The sequence below is a fragment of the Lepisosteus platostomus genome, chromosome 12, assembly GCF_059453375.1.
Source record: "Lepisosteus platostomus isolate fLepPlt1 chromosome 12, fLepPlt1.hap1, whole genome shotgun sequence".
Classification (NCBI taxonomy): Eukaryota; Metazoa; Chordata; class Actinopteri; order Semionotiformes; family Lepisosteidae; genus Lepisosteus; species Lepisosteus platostomus.
Window position 1 is genome coordinate 17,580,033 of NC_142622.1, and position 21,371 is coordinate 17,601,403.

Below are 21,371 nucleotides of genomic sequence, written 5' to 3' on the forward strand. Positions count from 1 at the left end.
AGAAATTTAAACGTGTGAAACTAGCGCCCCTGACAGCAGCTGATTTTAAGATCTCGGCTTGATTTTAAAGTCTAAAATTATAGTCTCACCACGAGACTATACGAGAAATTGTAGTCTGCCGTACCATCTCGCCGGAATAGACAATCTCTGATCTCCTTTAACCTCTTTTATAGAGAGAAAACAGCCCGCAGCCACCTGGAGCCATTTTCTCTAATAACACATGGAAACACGCTACAAAACTTTATTGCGTTCTCTTGGTCTCTGGTGTGTCCCTTCGTCGCCCTCTAGCGGTTTTATCCGGTATTCATTTATTCTTCCATATTCTAGCCATTTTATGCAATACAGAATTGCGTTGGTGGTGGGGTCTATCCCCCTATTCCCCTAACCGGACAGCAACAGACACTAGAAGAATACACCTTGGATAGGACTCCAGTCCATCCAAGGCCACACACAGACACAAACATGCACACACTTACATCTGCGCTAGTTTTCCCAGAAGCCAATTAACCTACTAGTATGTCTTCGGACTATGGGAGGAAATCAGAGTACCTGGAGGAAAGCCACGTGAACACAGGCTGAATATACAAACTCCATGCAGATACAGTAACATTGGACTGCACCAGACCCCAGCACTGTGAGACATCATTGCTGAAATAGGACTATGGGGAAACTGCAGAGAGCACTGAGATCAGAGGCGACTTCTTTAGACAAAGAGTTGTGGGAGTCTGGAAAAAGCTACTCCATTATTAAATGTCCATATTCCAGTCTCTCATTATTTATATTGCTTGCTTTTTTAAGATTGAAGAACACATTAAAAAAGCATTGGAAAACTGAACTTTTCATGGCATGGAAAAACATAAGATTAAGCAGTTTTTGCTAGTGTTAGAAGTGATGACAGAACAGTTACACAGACATGCAGGAAACAGGGATTCCAGTGAAAGTAAAGCAAGTATTTCTTCAAGTTTAGCACATTGATTAATGATTAATCATAAAGAGAAGAGGTTGCAGTGCAGAACTAATAACCCAGCAGAACAAATAGAAAAGGCAATGTGAGAAAATGGTTAGTGGTCTGTCTGTGTTGTATAATTTAGAGAATTGTGGCAGATTTGTACCAGAGTTCACGGTGGTATGCACTGTAGACAGGCTTTGAACTGTTGATTCTTTATTCCTGATCACTCCACCTTAAAATGTTTTTAACAGCAACAGCAAAATAAACTTTTAGATTTTAGTAGGTTTCTTGTAGTAATATCTTTGAAATGTGATAATCCCAGAATAAACTGTAAATAAGCACAAGTGATCACCGTCATTTGTTCCATAAGGTCTAGTTACTACAATCAAACTAATGTAGGATCTAATGTCTTTAATCTACTGGTGGACTATGGGTCCTTCACACTTGGTTTAACTTTATTACAGTGTGAGAGGATATGACAGAGACAAATGCGTCACTACCATTCATTTTAAATGCTGTTTAAACAGCTAATGTCATAATCCACTCTTGGCTTACTTAAGAATATTAGAAAGGTCGAGGTAGGTGTTTTGCCTGTCTATTTCACTTAGCTTTTTGTAGCCACTTGATTGAAATGTCTCATTCAGCAGTTTCTTGAAAAAAGGCAAGATATCAACTTCAACTTCAGCTTCTACGTGCATCTCCCTTTATTTTTCACTTCTATCCTCATTCTTGTGGTTCAGGTTTTAACAAAGTCCAATAGATGGATTAAATGCTTGAATCAGGTTCCCTTTTAAGGCATTCTGTGGCATTTCTAACTCGCTATTATATATTGCACATATACACTATATGTAAAAACATGTTTTTAAAAATATTCTGTTGAATTCAATTCCGCTCATCTGTTGTCTCATTAAACAACAGATATGAAAGCACTCTTACTGATGAAAGTGTTGGACCATGATGTTTTTTCCAAAATACAGCCTGGTCTTAACAGCGATCCAACTAGATAAATGGAAGAGGAAGGGGACACAAATTGTTCAGTTCTTAGTGATGTATCTAGGTCAGGGTGTCTTTACTAAGGGCAGTAAATATTGGATACTGTTAGTTTGGGGTGTCAGTTCATTTCAGCCAACGAGTACATAAAAGCCATGTGGTGTCATTGTCATTAATATACATTTCTTGTCTCTCTCATCCCTTTCAGTTTTAGGATTGAACCACAAAGTGACCAGCATCATCCCAGAGAGTGCCTTGTTGATTCTAATCGGTTTTGTCCTGGGTGGCATTATATGGGCAGCAGACAAAGCTCAGACCTTTACCCTGACTCCTATAGTCTTTTTCTTCTACCTCCTACCCCAAATTATTCTTGATGCTGGGTACTTCATGCCCAACAAGCTGTTCTTTGGAAATCTCGGTGCCATCCTTGTGTTTGCCATCATTGGCACCTGCTGGAACGCTGCCACACTTGGTTTATCACTGTGGGGCATTTACCTGGGTGGTATAATAGGTAAGTTTGTGTTCCTTGATGTATTTTCTTTCTGCCTGCTTAATTTCAGTTTGGCGTACGTTAAGAGGGTGAGAGAGATCCAAACAGAAACAGATTGGGGTAAATTATGAAAATACATGGTACATTTTACAAGCCAGAGGCACAAGAAAAATTCGTATCAGAGTTTAACAAATTGAGGTCTGGAAAATGTTGGCCTCAATAGTTTAGTAGGACACTGAAGAAGATCATAAAGAGAACAGGGATTATCTACACTGTAGAGAATGCAAACGGGAGCAGGATAAGGTAAAACACAGATAATGCTGAGCTGTCAGTGCAAGTTGACAAAGACATGAGATAGGAAGAAATATAGCTATGTGGGTCAAACCTATAGTCATTAGTTTAGTTATTACAGTATTGTTATAACAACAAGATTAGTAAGGAATAAAGCAAAGTGTCTATTATAGACACAAATGGATCTATTATAAGAGAATAGGGAATTAAGTCTTCAGTGATTAGGAGGGGGGGGTTAAGTTATTATGTTTCAAACAGTGAAGCAAACAAGCACTTAAATGATAGGAAACAAACCAGTCCAAAAAGTCATAACTTTAAGGTGTTTAACAAAATAAGAAGTGAGCATTTTCAACAGCAATGAATCGCAAAATCCCAAAGTGAAACATTTCTAGTGAAATCTTACAGCTATGCTGATCAAATACTTGTTTGACTTACTTTTAGAACTAAAGATTTTTAAGGATTTGTCTAACCTCCAGCTTTAGTTCTTGGGATTTACAAAAGACTGAGACTTTGTATCAAAGCAGCCAATAGGCTGGAAAGGGGTGTGATTCCCTAATTTCCTGTGGCATACTGTAGGGCTGGCACCCCCTTTTCTCTTCCTCCTTCAAGAGCAGACCCCTAGTAAGATTAGGCGGAAGTAACATCCACAAATAATCAAAAATGCACGATACTACTTATTATTTTATCAGGTATTGTGTTTTTACTTTTCTATATTAAGAACCCCTTAATTGTTATTAAAAATCAAAGAGATCAACTTAAAATATCGAATTTAATTTTACTGCTATCATACTGTTTTCATACTACTGTGAAGCCCTTTAAACTATGCAACAAATGTCAAAAATATTTACATTGTTCTTAGGTGTCAACTTCAATATCAGTGTGCTGGAGTTTCTCCTCTTTGGAAGCTTGATTTCCGCAGTGGACCCTGTGGCTGTAATAGCTGTCTTTGAAGAAGTTCATGTCAATGAAGTTTTATTCATTCTTGTCTTTGGGGAATCTCTTCTGAATGATGGTGTCACAGTGGTAAGACCTCCTGTCTGATTTCTAGAAGCCAGTACGATTTCAAGCTTTCACTATGGTGAATGTATTGCTGAAAGTTAGCCATAGATTCCAATGGTTCAACATGTCTTTAGATTGGACTATGAGTAAACCATGGAACAGTATACTGTATACTCAACAGACCTGAGAAGTGCTGAGGACTTAGATTTTTTGTTCTACATATACTATTGGCAAGGTCTGTGGAGTTTGGAATGAGTGAGTTTACAGTATATATTATACAGGAATACAACTTTGACGATTGTAAATACACAGTAGACAATGGTTGTGGAATATCACATTCACTGACTTTTAAACTAGAGTAGTGCAGTCAGAAAACTGTGACCAAAAGCAGCAAAGACCTGAAGTATACCAACTGGAAATGATTTGTTATTGAAGTTGTAGCAGGAAATGTACTTTGCAATACTCCAAGTTTTCCTGTTTTCCTGACAAGAGACTTCTCATTGCATTTTCCAAGTACAATCCCTGTTTCACTCAGACTCAGGTACTACAGATAGTAAAGACATCCCTCTCATGCTATGGCTTTTCCATTCTTTTCTGTTACACAATTTTGCTAATGCCAGTGCCTTGCAAAAGTACTCAACCCCAAATATTGCTGACATTAAGCCTCTTTCAGCCTTAAAAGGGAAAATTTAGAATAATTAAAAAAAACGTTCAAAAGATGTTAATCCATCATTTGCAATTCAGCAAAACAGGACATCACTCAGACTGTGTGATTACTTTTGCAAAAATTGTAATTGATCAGTAGAGAGATCGATACAGCAGTTTAAGAGGTGTACTTGCATTGTCGTCATCAGTGATGTCTGCAGTGATGTCATTGAGAAACACACTGCTCCTCCAGTAGGTTTTAACTCTCCTGTTAGCAGCTGTGGAGATGATTCATGAATTTGTCACATGGCTGTATCGGTCCTCATTCTCCGTGAGGTACAGTAGTTATAACAATAAGTCAAGTAAATTAACAGCTGATGATTCCCAGTCCCATGGGTATTCAAATAGAAAACAATTGCCGATTCTAGGTTTTACGAGGGGGTGTTTTTTAAATCTTTTTATTTCCCATTTGCATAACAGTTACCTCTCTCTTGAAATGACTGTTTTTTATAATTTATTCTACTTTATTCTTCAGGTGCTGTATAATGTATTTGACTCTTTTGTAACGATAGGAGGAGGAAATATTAATGCTGTGGAAATTGTCAAAGGAGTAGGTGAGAGACAATTTATGAACACTGTACTTCCTATGCTCTGTTTTGTTGAAAATAAAAAAAATGTTTTCTTGTTTTATTGTATTTGTAGATATGTACTGTATTTTATGTGCATGAATAATAAAATTAAAATTTTACCAAGAATCCAACAAAAAACCCTGACTGTATATTGAAGTTTGAGTTTACTGAAAGACTCAAACTCAAACTAATATGCAGTGAACAATACTAAACTTTACTTTACAATGCTTAACCATTACATGGAGGGTCACCTACTCCAAGGCAGAATATCTACCTCGTAAGGAAACGGGGGACATTATAATATTCTCTTTGCAAAATATTGGAATGTGATTTGATAAGATTTGATTTGAAGAGCTTTGATAATCCTACCGTGGTTCAATGATGAATAAGAAGAGTAATGATAAGGCAAAATCGGACTGGCAAAGTCAATCTAAGTACCCCATGCTGTTTATACAGTACAGTACATGTGTTATAAGAGGGGTAATAAATATGGCAAACACCATCTTTATAGTATCTTTAATGAATTAAACTCCACCATATTTAACATGCTAGTATTATGAATATGTTTTTACTGCAGCAGGACCACAAATTGCTTTGCGCATTACTGTAGTACTTACTGTACAAATTATTTATTTAAAAAAATTGTAATGTCCAAAAGTAAATTGAACATGACAGCAATATTAATGCTTTCCTATGTATAGTAATCAATTTTAAAATTTAAGATCTTGGAAATGCCAGATTTTTTCCTAACCATTGAAAAAAGAATTCTTATCTAAAAAATGCGTGGAAATGCTATTCTACAGCATTTCAGATCACTTATCACGTTAGAAGGTGACTTTGCTAGCAGCAGCAGTGTAGTGAATGTTTTGTTAATTCTGAAGAGAAGAGACAGCACACTGTACTCACACAAATGCTGCTCTCTCTTTATTTGCTCAGTGTCTTTTTTAGTTGTGGCTCTTGGAGGAACCTTAGTGGGAGTTGTTTTTGGAACACTGCTGTCCTTGCTGACCAGGTGGACAAAAAACGTTCAGATAATTGAACCTGGATTCATCTTTGTCATGGGATATCTGTCCTACCTCACTGCTGATATGGTGTCTGTTTCAGATATCCTGGCGTAAGTGTTAAACATGGAAAGTTCTGGCTTTTTATGAGGGTTTTGCATATTGTGAAAACTGAGTGTTCTACTTGCCATTATTGGCTGTTCAAAGGTACAGTATCTGTCCCTCTGACCTTGATTTTACAAAACATTAGCAACATTCTAAAAACAGCTATTTTATTCACACCGGATGAAAGTTCTCCCACCAAAATGTTGTCCTCTTTCTTTTTAACTTTCAGAGTGGATCAATATGTCCTCCACTTGCCCCTTTGTCACACACTTACTAACACAGGAGGGTAATCTTTGCTATAGCATCTTGCAAACAGTTCATGATGGTCTGTCCAGGCCGAAACAACAACAGGGAATCATTAACAACAGAAACTAATGCACATGAAATGGAAAACATGAAGTTGCATTAAATTCCTTATCTGCTTGTGCCTTTATTGTGCCTTGTACTCATTATTTTGTGCTGTAGCAGACATTCATATTTCCTTATCTTCAGAGATTTTGCCTTTTATTTTTTAGGATCACTTTTTGTGGCATTTGCTGTCAAAAATATATCAATGCCAACATGGATGAGAGATCAGTTACCACTGTGAGATACACACTGAAGCTGATGGCCAACGGTTCTGAAACCATCATTTTTGTGTTCCTGGGAATCTCTGCAATAGATCCCAATATATGGGTTTGGGATACTGCCTTCATACTCCTCACCCTTGTCTTCATATTAGTCTACAGGTTTATAGGTAAGACAAATGAATATAAATAAAAATATTTGGAAATTAAATGACTATATCTACCACAAGAAAGGAACATAAGTCTAGTTAGTGGCCTGTTAAGGATTTGTAATAAAAATATCCTGTACATGACCAATCTACAGTATGTCAAAATGTACCTGAGAACATCATACTGTAGGTATCAGCCAACTCTTTTAATGCCACTTTTGTAGAAAATGTCTTTTCATTTACTGTACATTGGTGAGACAGTAAGTAGACTGGCTGATCGTTTCATGGAACATGTCAGAGCAGGAGGATCAGAGATCTCTCCAAGCAAATTAGTCCTCTATTTCATCACTGCTGGCCATGATTGCACTGACCTATCTGTCTGCATCCTTTTACCAGGATTCTAGGATTCCTACGCAAGAAAAACTCAAGATACCACCCATTATCCTTAGACTTGGTTCACACCTTCCACCAGCTCTCAGTGATTTATTTGAAGAGCTCCCAATTCATTTATTGTATCACCCCCAATTCTCTCTTTGTTTTTCTCTTTTGCTCTGTCCTTTGTTCCGCTCTCCATAAATTCCCTGCTGCCTTCTTCTTGCTCCCTAATGCCTAATGAGGCTCAGCATTTGAAGTGATGTGTTTTTCCTTCTTTCTTCTTTTCAGCCTGGAATTAATATCTGATCAATAGGCATTCCCCACTGACGTTTTTTAACCAAAGTGCAGTTCTCCAGGCAGTTAAAGACTCTCTTTTATATTTTCCTTTTGCCCACCACAGGTGTCTTCGTTCTGACGTGGATCTTAAACCGCCACAGGCTGGTGCCCTTGGAATTCATAGACCAGGTGGTCATGAGTTACGGGGGCTTGCGAGGAGGTGTGACATATGCCTTGGCAGTCATGTTGGATGCGGAAAAAATTCGAGCAAAAAACCTTTTCGTCAGCACCGCTCTCATCGTCGTGTACTTCACTGTCATCCTACAGGTGAATGTGGCCTCGAAGAAAGTACTTTGCAGGTGTCTGTCCTAATGCTTTGAAAGCATCACGGAAAATAAGATCTTCTTGCTGCTTTTTTTCTTTTAATTTTGTCTCATGAATGTGAACAACCTGTTGTACTGCGCTTTAATACTCCCTCCATTTCTTGGAAAGACACGGCCTCTCAAAAAGCTTCGGGGTGCTGCCTGCAAATGCTTAAATAGGTGTGGGAGAGATACTAGAATAACACAATGCCAATCAAGTCCTCCTGTTACCTTAACTTACTGTGCATCCATGGCATTATTGGTCTTATCAAGTCCTCATTTATAATGATGATCACACGATACAAAAATACAACAAACCAGAAAGTAAGAGTACAACAAACAACATACTGTATGTGATAATGAAAGCATTTAATCACTATCAAGAACAATTATTAAAATGAGTTAAATTGAAAATATATTCAGGGAAAGTTCCTAAATTATTAATTTTTTCAAAAAATGTGCTCTTACCATAGATTTACTGATAGAAGAGTGCATCGGTATTTGGAGGCTGTTCTCTTTTTTAGAAGTGGTGTTGCAGCATTTGGCCAAAAAGTCAATGACCAGCTCCTTTCTTTTTAAAAGATTTAAACTGCAATGTTATTTTTACATTTCGGGATCATAAAGAATTAGCATTGATGAGTGCACATCAAACCACAATAAAAGTAAAATTTACACAGTAACTTGTAAAACCTCCAGTTTACAGCACAAAATAAATGAAATTTTCAGGTATGCACAGTGCCATATTCTGCCATTTAGAACGAGGCAACAAAGCAATCTTGGTAGCGATTGGAAATATTTGCAATGATGTCTATGCCAGTGAGGGTTTGGAGTCTAAATTAAAAGCAGGGTCTTAAACCTGTACCTTAACTAAATACTTTAAGGCTTTAAATTCGTCTTATGTGTGCAGTCTTTGAGGTTTGAAGTCTCCCAAAAGTCAGGACAGCCTTTGTTCTGAGAGCTCTGATCTCTGTTGCAGGGTTTAACAATCAAACCGTTGGTGACCTGGCTGAAAGTGAAAAGGACTGAGCACAAAGATCCTCTGTTAATTGAAAAGCTGCAAAGCAGGGTAAGGCCTTTCACATCTGCTAGTTTAAGGACAACAAAAAACAGAATATTTGAGCATTCTCTTTTTATTTTGTCCTAGGCCTTTGATCACATCCTTATTGCAATTGAAGATATTTCAGGACAAATTGGGCATAACTTTATGAGGGACAAGTAAGTAGTAAATTTTAAGCTTTTTAGAAAAAAAGATGCAGCAAAACCAGATTATTCTTCACCAATGTTAAAGCATACAGCACAAGAAGAAAAAATACATTTAAAACAATTATACATTTATGAGGAAAATACAATGAACCTGAATAACTAAAAGGTGTAAATAATGGATGTATTAAAAGATGCAAATACAGTATATAGTGTGGGATAGCCACTATTCTGTAAGTAAACTAATTTAAAAGAGAATTTCTACAGTATTTCTGCAATTCTATGTGTCTGTGTAGTGACAGATACAAGTATTGCCTGAATTCTGAAATAATCACTGCTTTTTGCTTTAACAAATCTCTATTTGACAACCATTAAGAAGATACAATTGATGCAAAAAATGATTAAGGGAATAACATGGATTCAAAAGAAGGGTACCAATACATTTATCTGCAGCTGGCCAAATACTTAGGACAAGTAAAAGATTCTAAAAGGGCATTGGGAAAATGTGAGGCAGGATGGCCTGAAAGTTGCAGACAGCAGTTTAGAGAATATGGCCCAGGATGCGTAATGACACTAGGGTTTTACTACTGAAGCTACAGAGAACCCCTAACATTTTAAATAGTGAATTGTTCTAATTTTTGTTACTAAACACATAATAGGCTTATACTTATACTATAATACGTATAATAGTACTTATACATTTCAACGGTTATTCACAAAACAACTTGAGGTGTCTGACGTTGTAATGAAGTGGACGAATGAAAAAAGGTGTACCTTTCAGGTGGTTGCAGTTTGATGAGAAGTGGCTGAGCAGGGTACTGATGAAACCCTCTGCACGAAAGTCACAAGATTACATCTTCCACGTCTTCCACCAGCTTAATCTAAAAGATGCAGTCAGCTACGTGTCAGAGGTAAGACTGCAGTGAACAAAGAACAAATTGCGTATTAGAAAGTGAAGTGGATATTATGGCAACCCAATCTAAATATTGTACAGTAATAGTGAGTTGAAATAATGCCAAAGCCTGAAAGTTGCTAATGCCTTATATGGATTTATGACCAGTATGTTTGCTAGGAAATAATTCAAGTTGTTTCACTTTGGTTGCACTAAGAAGTGCTTTCTTCTTGCTGGCTATGATTTGGCCTACTGTATATTCAACAATGTGCAAAAATGTTGCACTGATGCACAGTGGCAGATTTGTAATCTTTTTGATCCAATGAAAAACTCAATTGTTTCTAACTCTTTATGAACTCATGTTAATTTAGTAAATTTGTGTTTGACTGTAGAAGAATAAATGTAAGATAGGTGACTCTTCCCTCACGCATGCTTATTCCTGCTTGATTTGCAATTTTACACATTTCCAAGGACTTTCAGAGGAAGAGCAAAATGATTTTGAAGTAATCTTGCTTTTTTTTACAGAAAGATTAAATAGCTTTGCTTCTTAGCTTTTCAATGAGCGGGTTCATTTTCATACAATACAAGTCAGTTTCTATGAGGGAGGTGGACAGCCACCCCAAATCCTTGTCTTCAGTGGAAAGAGACTCTCACTCTGCTGTAGTGACTTGAACTACTGTCATTCATTTGTGTACTAGAGCAGGAGCTCTCACTCCTGGGACTGGAGGCTCGTGCACTGCTGACTTCATTAAATAAGGCCTTGAACCAAAAAACTTGCTTGATTGGAACATTTGGATTTTTTTCAAATTTAGAATTGGGTTTAGAATTGTAATACTGGAAAAGCAATAGTTAAAAGCAACCTCTAACATGTTTAAGAGCTGGGAACAATCAGTTCAGATTAATCCTGTTATTACATCAGTTAAGGATTCAGTTACTGTATGTAGCTAAGGGCCTACCTGGAACAAAAACCAACAGGTGTGTACACCTCCAGGACCAGGATTGGGAACCCCTGTACAAAATGTATTCTATAGCACAGAATGGGATTGCTAGGACACTGTTGTCACAACAGTGCTATTGTGAACCTCTTTACAGGAATAATCACTGCATTTACTGGATTAAGTTTACATCATAGAAGGCAAGTTCCATTGTCTTTCTAGTCTATTAGAAGTTGGTCATGTCCGCTATAGAAAGTGGAGGAATGAAGAGTGAATAGATGGATTCTTTGTGTTGCCCAGAACATGAATACAGAATGGGCTATTTTACTTTTTATTCCACTAAAAAGGCCTTTTCATGTTTAGTTTGCCACTGCCATCACAATTCGCCCTTTCTCAGAATATTTGCAAAATCCCAGAGCTCGGCTTAATTGAAAGACCGATTTTGCCTTCTGTACATCTGGAAATCAGAGAAATTCTGAAATAAATACTTCTGTGTCTGACTGCACCTTGCTGGTTCACAGAACAAAATGGCCAGTCCCTGCATTCCAAGAGAGCAGCCTTCGGCCTCCTCCTTGTCTCAGTCCTGTGTCTTAAAGCAGGTTTTCCTCTCATGTTTAAGGGTGAGCGTCAAGGGTCACTGGCCTTCCTACGGTCTGAAAATGATGCAAACGTGGATTTTAACAGGAAGCGTCACTCAGCTATGTCAGTGATGGCGCCGGATTTGATCCACGATGATACCCCTGTGTCTGCAATCCTGTGAGTATAGGTTTCACAATGTTGATAGAAAGGTTTTAGTGTGCTTGTTTCTGAAAAGATGTGTTAGAACAACCATTCCAAACCCAATCACTAGTGAGACCTAACTAAAAAAATAAATAATTTAATAAAATATAATAATAATAATAATAATAATAATAATAATAATAATAATAATTAAATAAGTCAAATAAATAAAATAAGTAATTTATTTTACTACATTCAACCCATAGTAAAAGTGAACCAGAAACTAATAATTGGGAACAAAGTAACACTTTTAAAAATAAATATTTGTTCTATCCATGGTAAGGATACTTGCCAGACTTCTTCTTTAACCACTAGATCATACATTTTCTATGCCCTTTTCAAGATTTTTAGAATTGTTTTATTTCGGTGGCTATACAGTGAAAACAAGCACATACTGTACTTTACTGTACTGTAGGTTACGAATCCTTTCAACTGTGCTTAGTTCTATGTGAAGCTTCTTTTAATAGTACACTCTGCTGCAGTGGAAGACAAATAGCTATATAATACAGTTGCTCTTGGTTGCTCTTGGAAAAATGTCATGCTTTTCTGATTTTTCTTTTCTTGAAGGCGGAATCATGTCAGCTCAGTCTGTCTTGACATGCAAGCGATCGAGCTGCAGAGGAAGAGTGGCTGGGCCTCAGAGGATGTCAACACCCATCATGTCCTACAGCAGCACCTGTACAAGGCCAGGAAGCAGGTAAGCTGTTGAATTGTTGCTTCAGAGAAGCAGCTTTTTTTCTTTTCTAGCTCTAAAACCTAATCCAGTAAATTCAACCACTCTGGCAAATAAACAGTACTTATTAGAAAATGCAGCATCTAACCAGAATCATCTTCCCCATTGGTATTCCTCTGCCTTTAGTTGAAGAGGGTACAGTACATTAGATAGATTACCTGGTTTGTGTGCTTAACTGAAGCAGCATGTTGTCTAATTACTAAAACACTAACCTGTTTTTCCCTGATACCTGTAGAGATTGATCGGTCTGGCATGGTTTCCTTTACTTTTTTGGATCCTAAAATTTTTAGAAACTACATATTGCTTATACTTTAGTCTGAGGTAATCAGTCTCAACTGACATATTTTATTTACAATGGAGAGGTGACCAATTATATCCTACTGAGGTAATTTAAAATACTTAAAATAGTTGTTGTATTAATAAAAAAATGATTAAAATATGGAAAAACCGTTTGGAGGTTAAGGACATAAGGAAGGTTATGAATGAGAAGAAACCATGTCTGTATTTATTAATTTTCATAGACTCATACTTCAATAGTATGTTTCTGAAGTACAGTATGACCATCCTTTTTCTGTTGGCTTTTTGTCCATCTGTTCTCAGTTCACTTGCCTGTTATTTCTGCCTCATTCCGTCATAATCCATCCATCTATTCTCTAACAGTAGAGGGTCACAGGGGTGCTAGAGCCTAACCTAACAAGCAATTGGTGCAAGGCAGAATACGCTTTGGACAGGATGCCAGTACATTGTAGGGCACACGCAGACACAAAAACACACTCACACTAAGACTGATCAATTTCCAGAAACCAGTTCACTTCCTAGTAGCCAGCAGCCCTGTCACCTTACAACTTACAATTGGCAGCCCACTGAAGCTAAGCAGGTGTGAGCCTGCTCAGTACCTGGATGAGAGACCTCCTGGGAAAAACTAAGGTCGCTGCTGGAAGAGGTGTTAGTGAGGCCAGCAGCGGGCGCTCACCCTGCGGTCCATGTGAGGTTGAAATAATGACGGGGACACTATACTGTAAAAAGGCACCGTCTTTCGGATGAGACGTAAAACTGAGGTCCTCTCTGTGGTCATTAAAAATCCCAGGGTGTTTCTTGAAAAGAGTAGGGGTGTAAAACGGCGTCCTGGTAAAATATCCTATGCCTCCTAATAATCCCCCTCTATGAATTGGCTACATCACTTTGTTCTCCTCTCCCCCCCGCCCCCGACTGCAGGCGGTGCGACGCGCCGGTTGGAGTATTCTCGGTCGCATTTAATGGCAACGTCAGCTCAAAGATTTGGTTCAAACCAAATTTATAGGATATAAATGGAGACATGCGAGCCGACAATGGCAATACTCGCACTAACCTACACACAACATAAACAATGTACTGTACAAGTTAAGTTATTTACAAATTTACACACAAGGCTTCCAAGAGGCCTATGTCCTGACCACCCAGAAACCCCCGATCTGCTATCCAGTATTTAAACACTTACTGTATATAAAGCCTACAAAGGACAAAATAATATAATTCTGTCTTCTAAACCAAGGGAATATAACCCAAGGAAATATCTTTAAACCCAGATGGTACCAAATGAGTGGGAACCTATGTCCCTACTCTAAAAATGCAGCCACTAACCAGAAGAGACCATTTTTAACCGAGAGAGTCTTTCCACAGGAAATCAACAGTCATAACAACAACAGAATAACAAGCTGTCTTAATAAGGTTCAAATACTTAACTCAGATCTGGCCTTGATGATCAGGACAAGGAGCTCTCACCTTCCGTCTTGCTCTCCTGTGCACCCTTGTGTCTCTTCTTTTTCTCTTTTGTTTCTACCTGCCTGTTTTATGCTGTCTTCCTGGACTGTTAATCTTTAACCCAGAATTTAATTAAGGTAAACTAAAGCAAACTTTACTGTTGTTTTTATCACTGAATCCCTGCATCTCAGCAAACATCTCCTTGCTTTGAAGCTGGAAATGTTGACCTTAGCCAGGTGTTACTCATTGTGTTTAGATTCTTAAAGACACTTCATAACAATATAATCACTGCATTATATTATGGACACAATTTTCCAGATTATCTGTCAGATTATATGCTTCTTGTTTGAAAAGATTATAATGATAATAATAATTGAATAATTGCTTCCACTTATATAGGGCTGTACAGATAATGGGGACTCCCCTCCACCACCACCAATGTGCAGCATCCACCTGGATGTCAATACAATTATGTCAATACAATTCTTTCCTCACTGGCAGTTTTGCCACTAAGGTGAAGAAACAGACATGAAAACTATCAATTTTTGCTTCTGGTTTCAGAAGTACTGTACATGATGGGAGGCATACCTAATGAATCCTTTGTGAACCACTGCTAAGGATTTTCATCTGTATTTGGTTTAGCAGTCACAATTTTTTTTAAAAAAAAAAGTTAACTTTATAATCCGTTCATGAGGAATAACAGCAACAAAGAATTAAAAGTATTAGCAAAATATTGAAAAATATTTTTTAAGTGTTTATCCATTGTATTATTCATTTGGCTTACCCGTCTTGGCTGTGGGCCAGCCCCCTGACTGTAGGATGACAAAGTCAGGACACTTCTGCAGAATGAGGAGTGACCAATGGGGAGCTGCACTGGTGGAGATGGGATTGAGAGGGGGTGCAAAACATGAATGAGAAGGAGAGAAGGGGCTTATTTATATAAATAAATATGAATTATTTTTCGTTTTTTTAATTTAGGAAATGATAACTTCAATATTTACAATTTAAGGCCGCTTAGGAGAATTAGACTATGCTCCTGTCATTGTTCCTGAATGTTTGTGATTAAAAAGTTTTTGAGCCAAGTGTTTTAGAATAATGAACTGTCCATTTTATAAACCACATCAACTATCTCCTGACCTTTTATTTGGCACTATACTATAGACTGTACAGACATCAAGGTGGGATACTGTATGTTAACACTTTTTCTGTCTGCTTGGTTCAACCACAGCACAGACACCGGTATAGCAGACGCCACATCAGTACCAACAAAGATGAGAACGAAGTCCAAGAAATCTTCCAGCGCACCATGAGGCAGCGTCTTGAGTCCTTTAAGTCTGCCAAGATGGGGGTCGGCCAAAGCAAGAAAATTCAAAAACATCAAAGGAAGGATCACATGCAGAAGGTGAGGTTCAGCCATCCCCTAATGCAGTGGTTTTAAGACTTTTTCAGCTGAGTACCTCCTTTGAAATTAGGACCAAATTTGTATTACAGATGCACTAGTAAACATGGAATAACTTTCTACTACTACTAATAATAATCTTAACTACTGATTCGATGGGTTGGCCTGCATTTCAGACTTAAGGTTAACAAAGTAAAGTTAATGAAAGACAGTTTAACCCTTAAATCTCTCTCTGTATCCAGCTTTTGTTGATACGTTGATACTGCTGTGAGTGCAAAGAAACCAGCCTCACAGAGGAACGCTGTGGCAAAGGGCAAGAATGCTATCAAGGCTACTGTAGGTTCTATAGGTCTGGGTATTCTTCCATTACTTGTACCCAGAAATCCAGGAGTGGTCTCCTTTTAACTGTAACTGCAGTCCCCCACCAGACATCAACTCCAGCAGTTTTTCTTGTATCTTGAAATTACTAAACTTCAGAACTCACTTCAAAAAGCCTAGTCAAAACTTTGCAGAGTGACAGCTAGCAAACTTCTGTGTGCAGGAGAAGTGTCCCAATTCAATGCTCAGTGTTGTAAAAATGCCTGAATTCGTTGGGCAACCTTTAATGAAGTTAACTATTTTCACAGATTAATTCAGTACTGACAGGAGTTCTCCTGGCACATTTTAAGAGGCAAGGGCCTCTTGATGAATGCTATAGTGTACCCACGAAAACAGTGGGGCAAACTTCCTGATGTGAGCCCCAAAATCTTTATGTTTCCCTGTCATTGACATAGCCCTGTCAGTACAAATTCCCCACACAGTGTTCACTGTCAATGCTGTTATATTTTTTGAAAATATCAATTAAATTAAAAATATCTTCTCCTATTGTACGGGGGGGAGGCGCCAAATATGTAATATGTATGTCAAATATGTAATGAACGTAAACCAAAAAATATAAATTGATAAATTATCAAAATCATTTCACGATTATCACCAAAACCCAATGTACTCAAGGAAACTAACAAAGGTTATTGTCCCATCCCCTTTTCCTCTTTCTTTGTTAAGTATCTCTCCCTTTGTTTGTTTTTCCTTGTGAGGAACATCCATTGTGACAAAACAGGAGTACCTCAACAATAAACATCCTCTAAGTGCAGTGTCAGTGCTCCAAAAGCAGACACTGATATGGTATTTTGTGTGGAGAGACAGTTTGAAGTAATTTGTTATTTAATGTTTCAGCCATTATGGATTTTTTTCAACCACCCCTACAGCTCAGCTTGCTAACCCCTGGGGCTAAGAGTACCACAGTTTGAACACCGCTGCCTTAACACATAGAAAAGAGGTTCAAACAATTGAAATGTTGAGATTTTAGGCTTTTGGTATTAAGAAATGAAATTTTGTTGTGATGCAATATTCCATGTTCCAATTCAATTAATTCATTCAATTCCAAAAATATCATCAGAAAGATCACACACAGAAGGTAAGCCTGGACCATCAATTGGTAATATATATTTGAAATTAGAAAAAAAGTGTTTTAGCTGCACAGATTTAAGATTCTTGTCATAATAAAACAAGGTTCTATAATAGGGCCAAGTATGGCTCTGTTTCCTTTATCTTGATTGCCATGTAAGGAGACACTGTGTCACTTCTCATCCTTTCACTGTTTATAAGTAAATTGCTTTACTTTTCAATAAGAAATACAAAAATATACGATTTGTCATTATTTTCACAAATTGCCTAAAATCAAAATAAAGCATTAAGTATATTTATCCTTGCTAATACAGTACTTTTTAAAATGTTAAAGCTAAATAGAACTTAGATCTCAGTTATTGCATACAGTAACATATCACACAGAATGTTAATCATGTAAAGTGCAAGAGATCACGTAATATGCAATGGCAGTCAATCTTATTTAGCAATCACTTCAGCAATTAGTGATATGTATTTCAGGTATATTAAATTAATTTTTAGCAAACATGGCTAAATTTCTCAGTGAGTCTCTATTTAGTGAAAGTACTGTACTAATGTGAAAGTTTATTGAAATAAACTATGCTGTTCTTTGTGTAAATTCCATAGAGTTTCAGAAGAGAGTATTGAACTATCTGAACTTAACTGACCATCATTACCAACTTTAATAAAAAAACTGCATAAAAGACACATAAGCATAATCTTTTCTTTCTTTTTTTTCCCAGATGCCAAATGGAAAATCTTCAGAGGAGTCTGCTGGGTGGTCATTTTCTTCTCAAGATGAAGGTAATGTTCAGTCTGCTATCTGTAAAATAGAATTGTGATCCTACTTGATTGATACCAGAGCCTTCTATGGCTGCTATGTGACTTCTTCTTGCTTGTATGTTGTAAATACATCTCCAGACATTTCTCACAATCTTTGGATTCTCACTCTCATTTTATTTTTTGTTGTATCACTACTGTTGTTTCTTGAAAGACAACACAAGGAGTTCTTGTTGGTTTCTCACCCCTTTGTTTCTGTGTCTTAGCCATTATAAAATGCAAAAAAACAGTTGAAAATCTACAGCTGTATAATTCACTTATTGTTCCAAAAATAATGCAGTGTGTTGAACTTAATAGCTTATGGTTTATGTTCTTTTAATACAAAAGGATGGTGGGGGCCAGGAACAATCTGGTCAGTAATAACGTTGAAGCTGATACTTTCTTTAAGAAACAGCTGGATAAGTTCCCTGGATCAGTGAGCTACGAGTAAACAAATGGGCTGGACAATCTGAATGCCTCCCTCTCATTAGGAACTTTCTTATGTTCATCTTCATAACATACCTCTCAAAGTATCAAAAGAGTTAAACACATCAGTTTTCCTGATGTTGTCTTTGCACTATACTGTATTTTGCTTCTTCAGAATTTCAATTCTCTAATGCAGGAGGCACCCAAGAAAATGGTGGAGCAATTAGTTTCCTAGAATCTGGAGTTGTGTCAACTGTGAATGAAGGACATTTATCTAGTGGTAACTGCTGTGTTTGATTTTTCACATTAACGTTTTTCGTATGACAGATTCATGCTAATTTGCCTGTTGCCTGCTGGGATAGGCTCCAGCTCCCTAACATCTCTGAACTAGATAAAGTGGTTAGAAAATGATAGGATGGATGATTTATGCTAGACAAGAGCTGCAGGCACACCAGCTTCAGCCCACGCCTCCAAGTTGATGTCTGAATCTTGAAATCCACTTATTGTAGTGCATTCTAAACTTACACGTTTAAAAACATGTTTTCAGATGGATTGAGGATTGAAATATTAGCTATGACAAGATATCGTCAAATGAGATCTGTAGTTCCAACTACTGCCACAAGTGGGAGCCCCAGCCTCCTTCAAAGTTAATGTACAGTAGTTGTTCTTCAGAAAACTGCATGTGCGGAATTAGGAAATGATAGACTTTGAGACACGGGGTCTCCCTCATTGTTTAGAAAGGAAATAAAAATAATTAGGCACCCCAGGCCAAAATTAAACCGAGAACCAAAGCTCTGTGTGGCAACAGCACAAATGGTAATCCTATCCTGCCTCCTAAAGTGACATATTAGAAGTAATATGTTACAGAAACAGTGCAACTATTGTGTCCTTTCTGGTGAAGGTTTCGATTCCCTTTTCCCAGGAATTGAAAACCCAGCTTTCATGCCAGATGAAGAGCTTCCTGCTCCTCTGAGGACTCCACCCTGGGTGGCCAACGAAGACACCGTCGTGCCCTCACAGAGTGCACGTGTGCATCTTCCCTGGACTCCAAATACCTTCAACCGGCTCGCCCCACTGAGGCTCAGCACCAGATCCACAGATTCATTTTTACTTGCAGGTGTTCCAGCTACTGATGAGAATCCTCAATAATTCCGACTTGATGTAGAATCAAAAGTACAAATGTCATGTTGTCTACCACCAGGAAAACATGAGTTGGTTCTTCCTTATCAAGCCGTGTGGTAAAAACATCTTCCTCCTAATCTGTGAAACTGACTTTAGATTTTTATGTTTTATTCTTTAACATCATTTGCATTTAAGATTTTTTTATTTTCTAGATCTCTAGATAGCAAAGTACATTGTATTATTTTGGTTTTTATAGGTCTTTGTTTGCATTACATGCTGAATTACTTTGCCTTACCAATAATCTTCCTTCACTATGATGTGCAATAATCTCTAAGATATTAAAGAAATATTTTTAAAAATGTAGATGAACAAATCCCTGAAAGGGAATTTTGTTACAAAACTATTATTTTTATGAAAAAGAGCTAAACTGTTTAGGAAATTAATATTTACATTATGTTCAAAATAAAACATTTTGTACAGAAAAAATGGGTAGGTTTATATATTTCTTATATATTAGTTTATCTACCATAGTCTGTGATCTCGAAAGGGTTCCATATTAACTGTAAATCTTGAGAGAGGATAGGCTTAAATGGAAGTAAATTCAAAAGCAATTTGAGCACTAATTATTTGCATGATAATTAGGAAATAATGTTTATTAATCTGTAGAGTATAACAAAAACTGACACAGAAACAACTACAATCCCAAGTCTGCCAGCATGCCACCATAGTTTTTTTGGCATTTTAAGTGGACTGTCATGTACTTTCAGCCTTCCTCCAGGTTCATAATTCCCATGTGTCAGTCCCGTCTTGAGGAACACAGTACGGAGTTTCTTTTGCATGTCCTTCCTTAACTGTACTCATAAATGTTTATCACAATGCACTGGAATATTCAGCTCAATTAACTCTGTCGTCCATTTCTTCATCTTCACCAATGTATTTTATGTTTCCTGCTGATCCTGTTTGGCCAGGGACTCCTCTCAGTAACAAACACCAGGGTCCCTGATGCATCAGCAGCCAAGTTTGCCTTTCTCTCACATTTCTCTAAGAGCACCTTCAGTCTGCTGAGGATAAGGTCAAGGGAGCACTCAGGATTCTGCCTGTGCCATTTCTCACCTGGGATGTGGATAGAAGGTATACTGCTACATGGCAGGTACCGCCCCAGTCCTCCAGTGCTAATAACTTAAATCATCCCTGTACCTTAGCAGCTTGGAACATCTTCTTCAGTCCTGGGGAACTGCCACACAGTGCACCTGTCCAGAACTGGAAAAGCCCCTCATTCTATCTTCCCTTCCTCTCCCTTTTGTTGCTTAGTCATTCAGACTAGCTGTGGTTCATTCTGCAGGTTTTCCTAATTTGCAGGTGCATATCCTTACATACTATTCAATTTTAATGCTGTGTAGTTACAAAGTTACTACTATAATAATATAATACTATTGTATTTCATGAAGTAAAAATGAAGATTAAAATGATCTTGACTATTTAATATTTGCAGTATATTTATGGCATTACTATACATTTTATAAATTACATTTTTCTCTCTCTTAAATATTTACTCTCCTAGCTCACACAGTAACTCTGAACAACTGATCAATTGAATTTTGTGACAAGAATTGAAAAGTACAAATGTTGTATTGTAATTTCTACCTGGGGTGAGGAGGCTGAAAATGCTGATCAGTATAAATGGTGAAAATCCTGTCGTGAAATGTTCAGTGAGAGGGTACCGTAAAATATGTCACTCAGATTATGTACTATATACTGATTCATATCAAAACAACACCATTAGCTGAAAAGAGGTCGGGAATTTCTAGGAACAAACCCAAGTTTAGTTGAGATATGCATTAGCAAGAACTCTTAAAGTCTGCCTTTTTGAGAATGTTTGAACAGAAAAAATGTTGTTTAGGATCTCTGGTAATTTATAAAACTGAAGCTGTGATTCTCTTGAATTCTATACCTGTGAGCAAATGAATAAATTAAGTGTGTTTTAGCACATGAAGTTGTCTTGTTTTTGTTCTTGAGTGAAGTAAGACATTATTGACAATATTTGACCAAGACTGCTAGTACTAACCTTGTTTA

At 37.4% G+C, this 21,371-nt stretch overlaps 1 protein-coding gene across 2 annotated transcripts in view; it reads left to right on the top strand.

Annotated features, from left to right (window-relative positions):
- The window catches only part of LOC148651213 (sodium/hydrogen exchanger 3-like), a 36,225-nt gene extending 14,940 nt beyond the window's left edge, over window positions 1–21,285 (top strand). For both annotated transcript variants that reach the window (XM_088601252.1, XM_088601251.1), the window contains exons 2-15: window positions 2,148–2,450; window positions 3,580–3,743; window positions 4,900–4,978; window positions 5,930–6,107; window positions 6,615–6,835; window positions 7,590–7,792; window positions 8,804–8,893; window positions 8,972–9,042; window positions 9,809–9,938; window positions 11,474–11,610; window positions 12,202–12,331; window positions 15,336–15,509; window positions 17,675–17,735; window positions 19,099–21,285. In XM_088601252.1, the coding sequence (XP_088457378.1) occupies window positions 2,148–2,450; window positions 3,580–3,743; window positions 4,900–4,978; window positions 5,930–6,107; window positions 6,615–6,835; window positions 7,590–7,792; window positions 8,804–8,893; window positions 8,972–9,042; window positions 9,809–9,938; window positions 11,474–11,610; window positions 12,202–12,331; window positions 15,336–15,509; window positions 17,675–17,735; window positions 19,099–19,325 (2,168 nt within the window). In that variant the 3' untranslated portion in view covers window positions 19,326–21,285. The remainder of the gene's footprint in view (window positions 1–2,147; window positions 2,451–3,579; window positions 3,744–4,899; window positions 4,979–5,929; window positions 6,108–6,614; window positions 6,836–7,589; window positions 7,793–8,803; window positions 8,894–8,971; window positions 9,043–9,808; window positions 9,939–11,473; window positions 11,611–12,201; window positions 12,332–15,335; window positions 15,510–17,674; window positions 17,736–19,098) is intronic.
- Window positions 21,286–21,371: the final 86 nt, after the last annotated feature.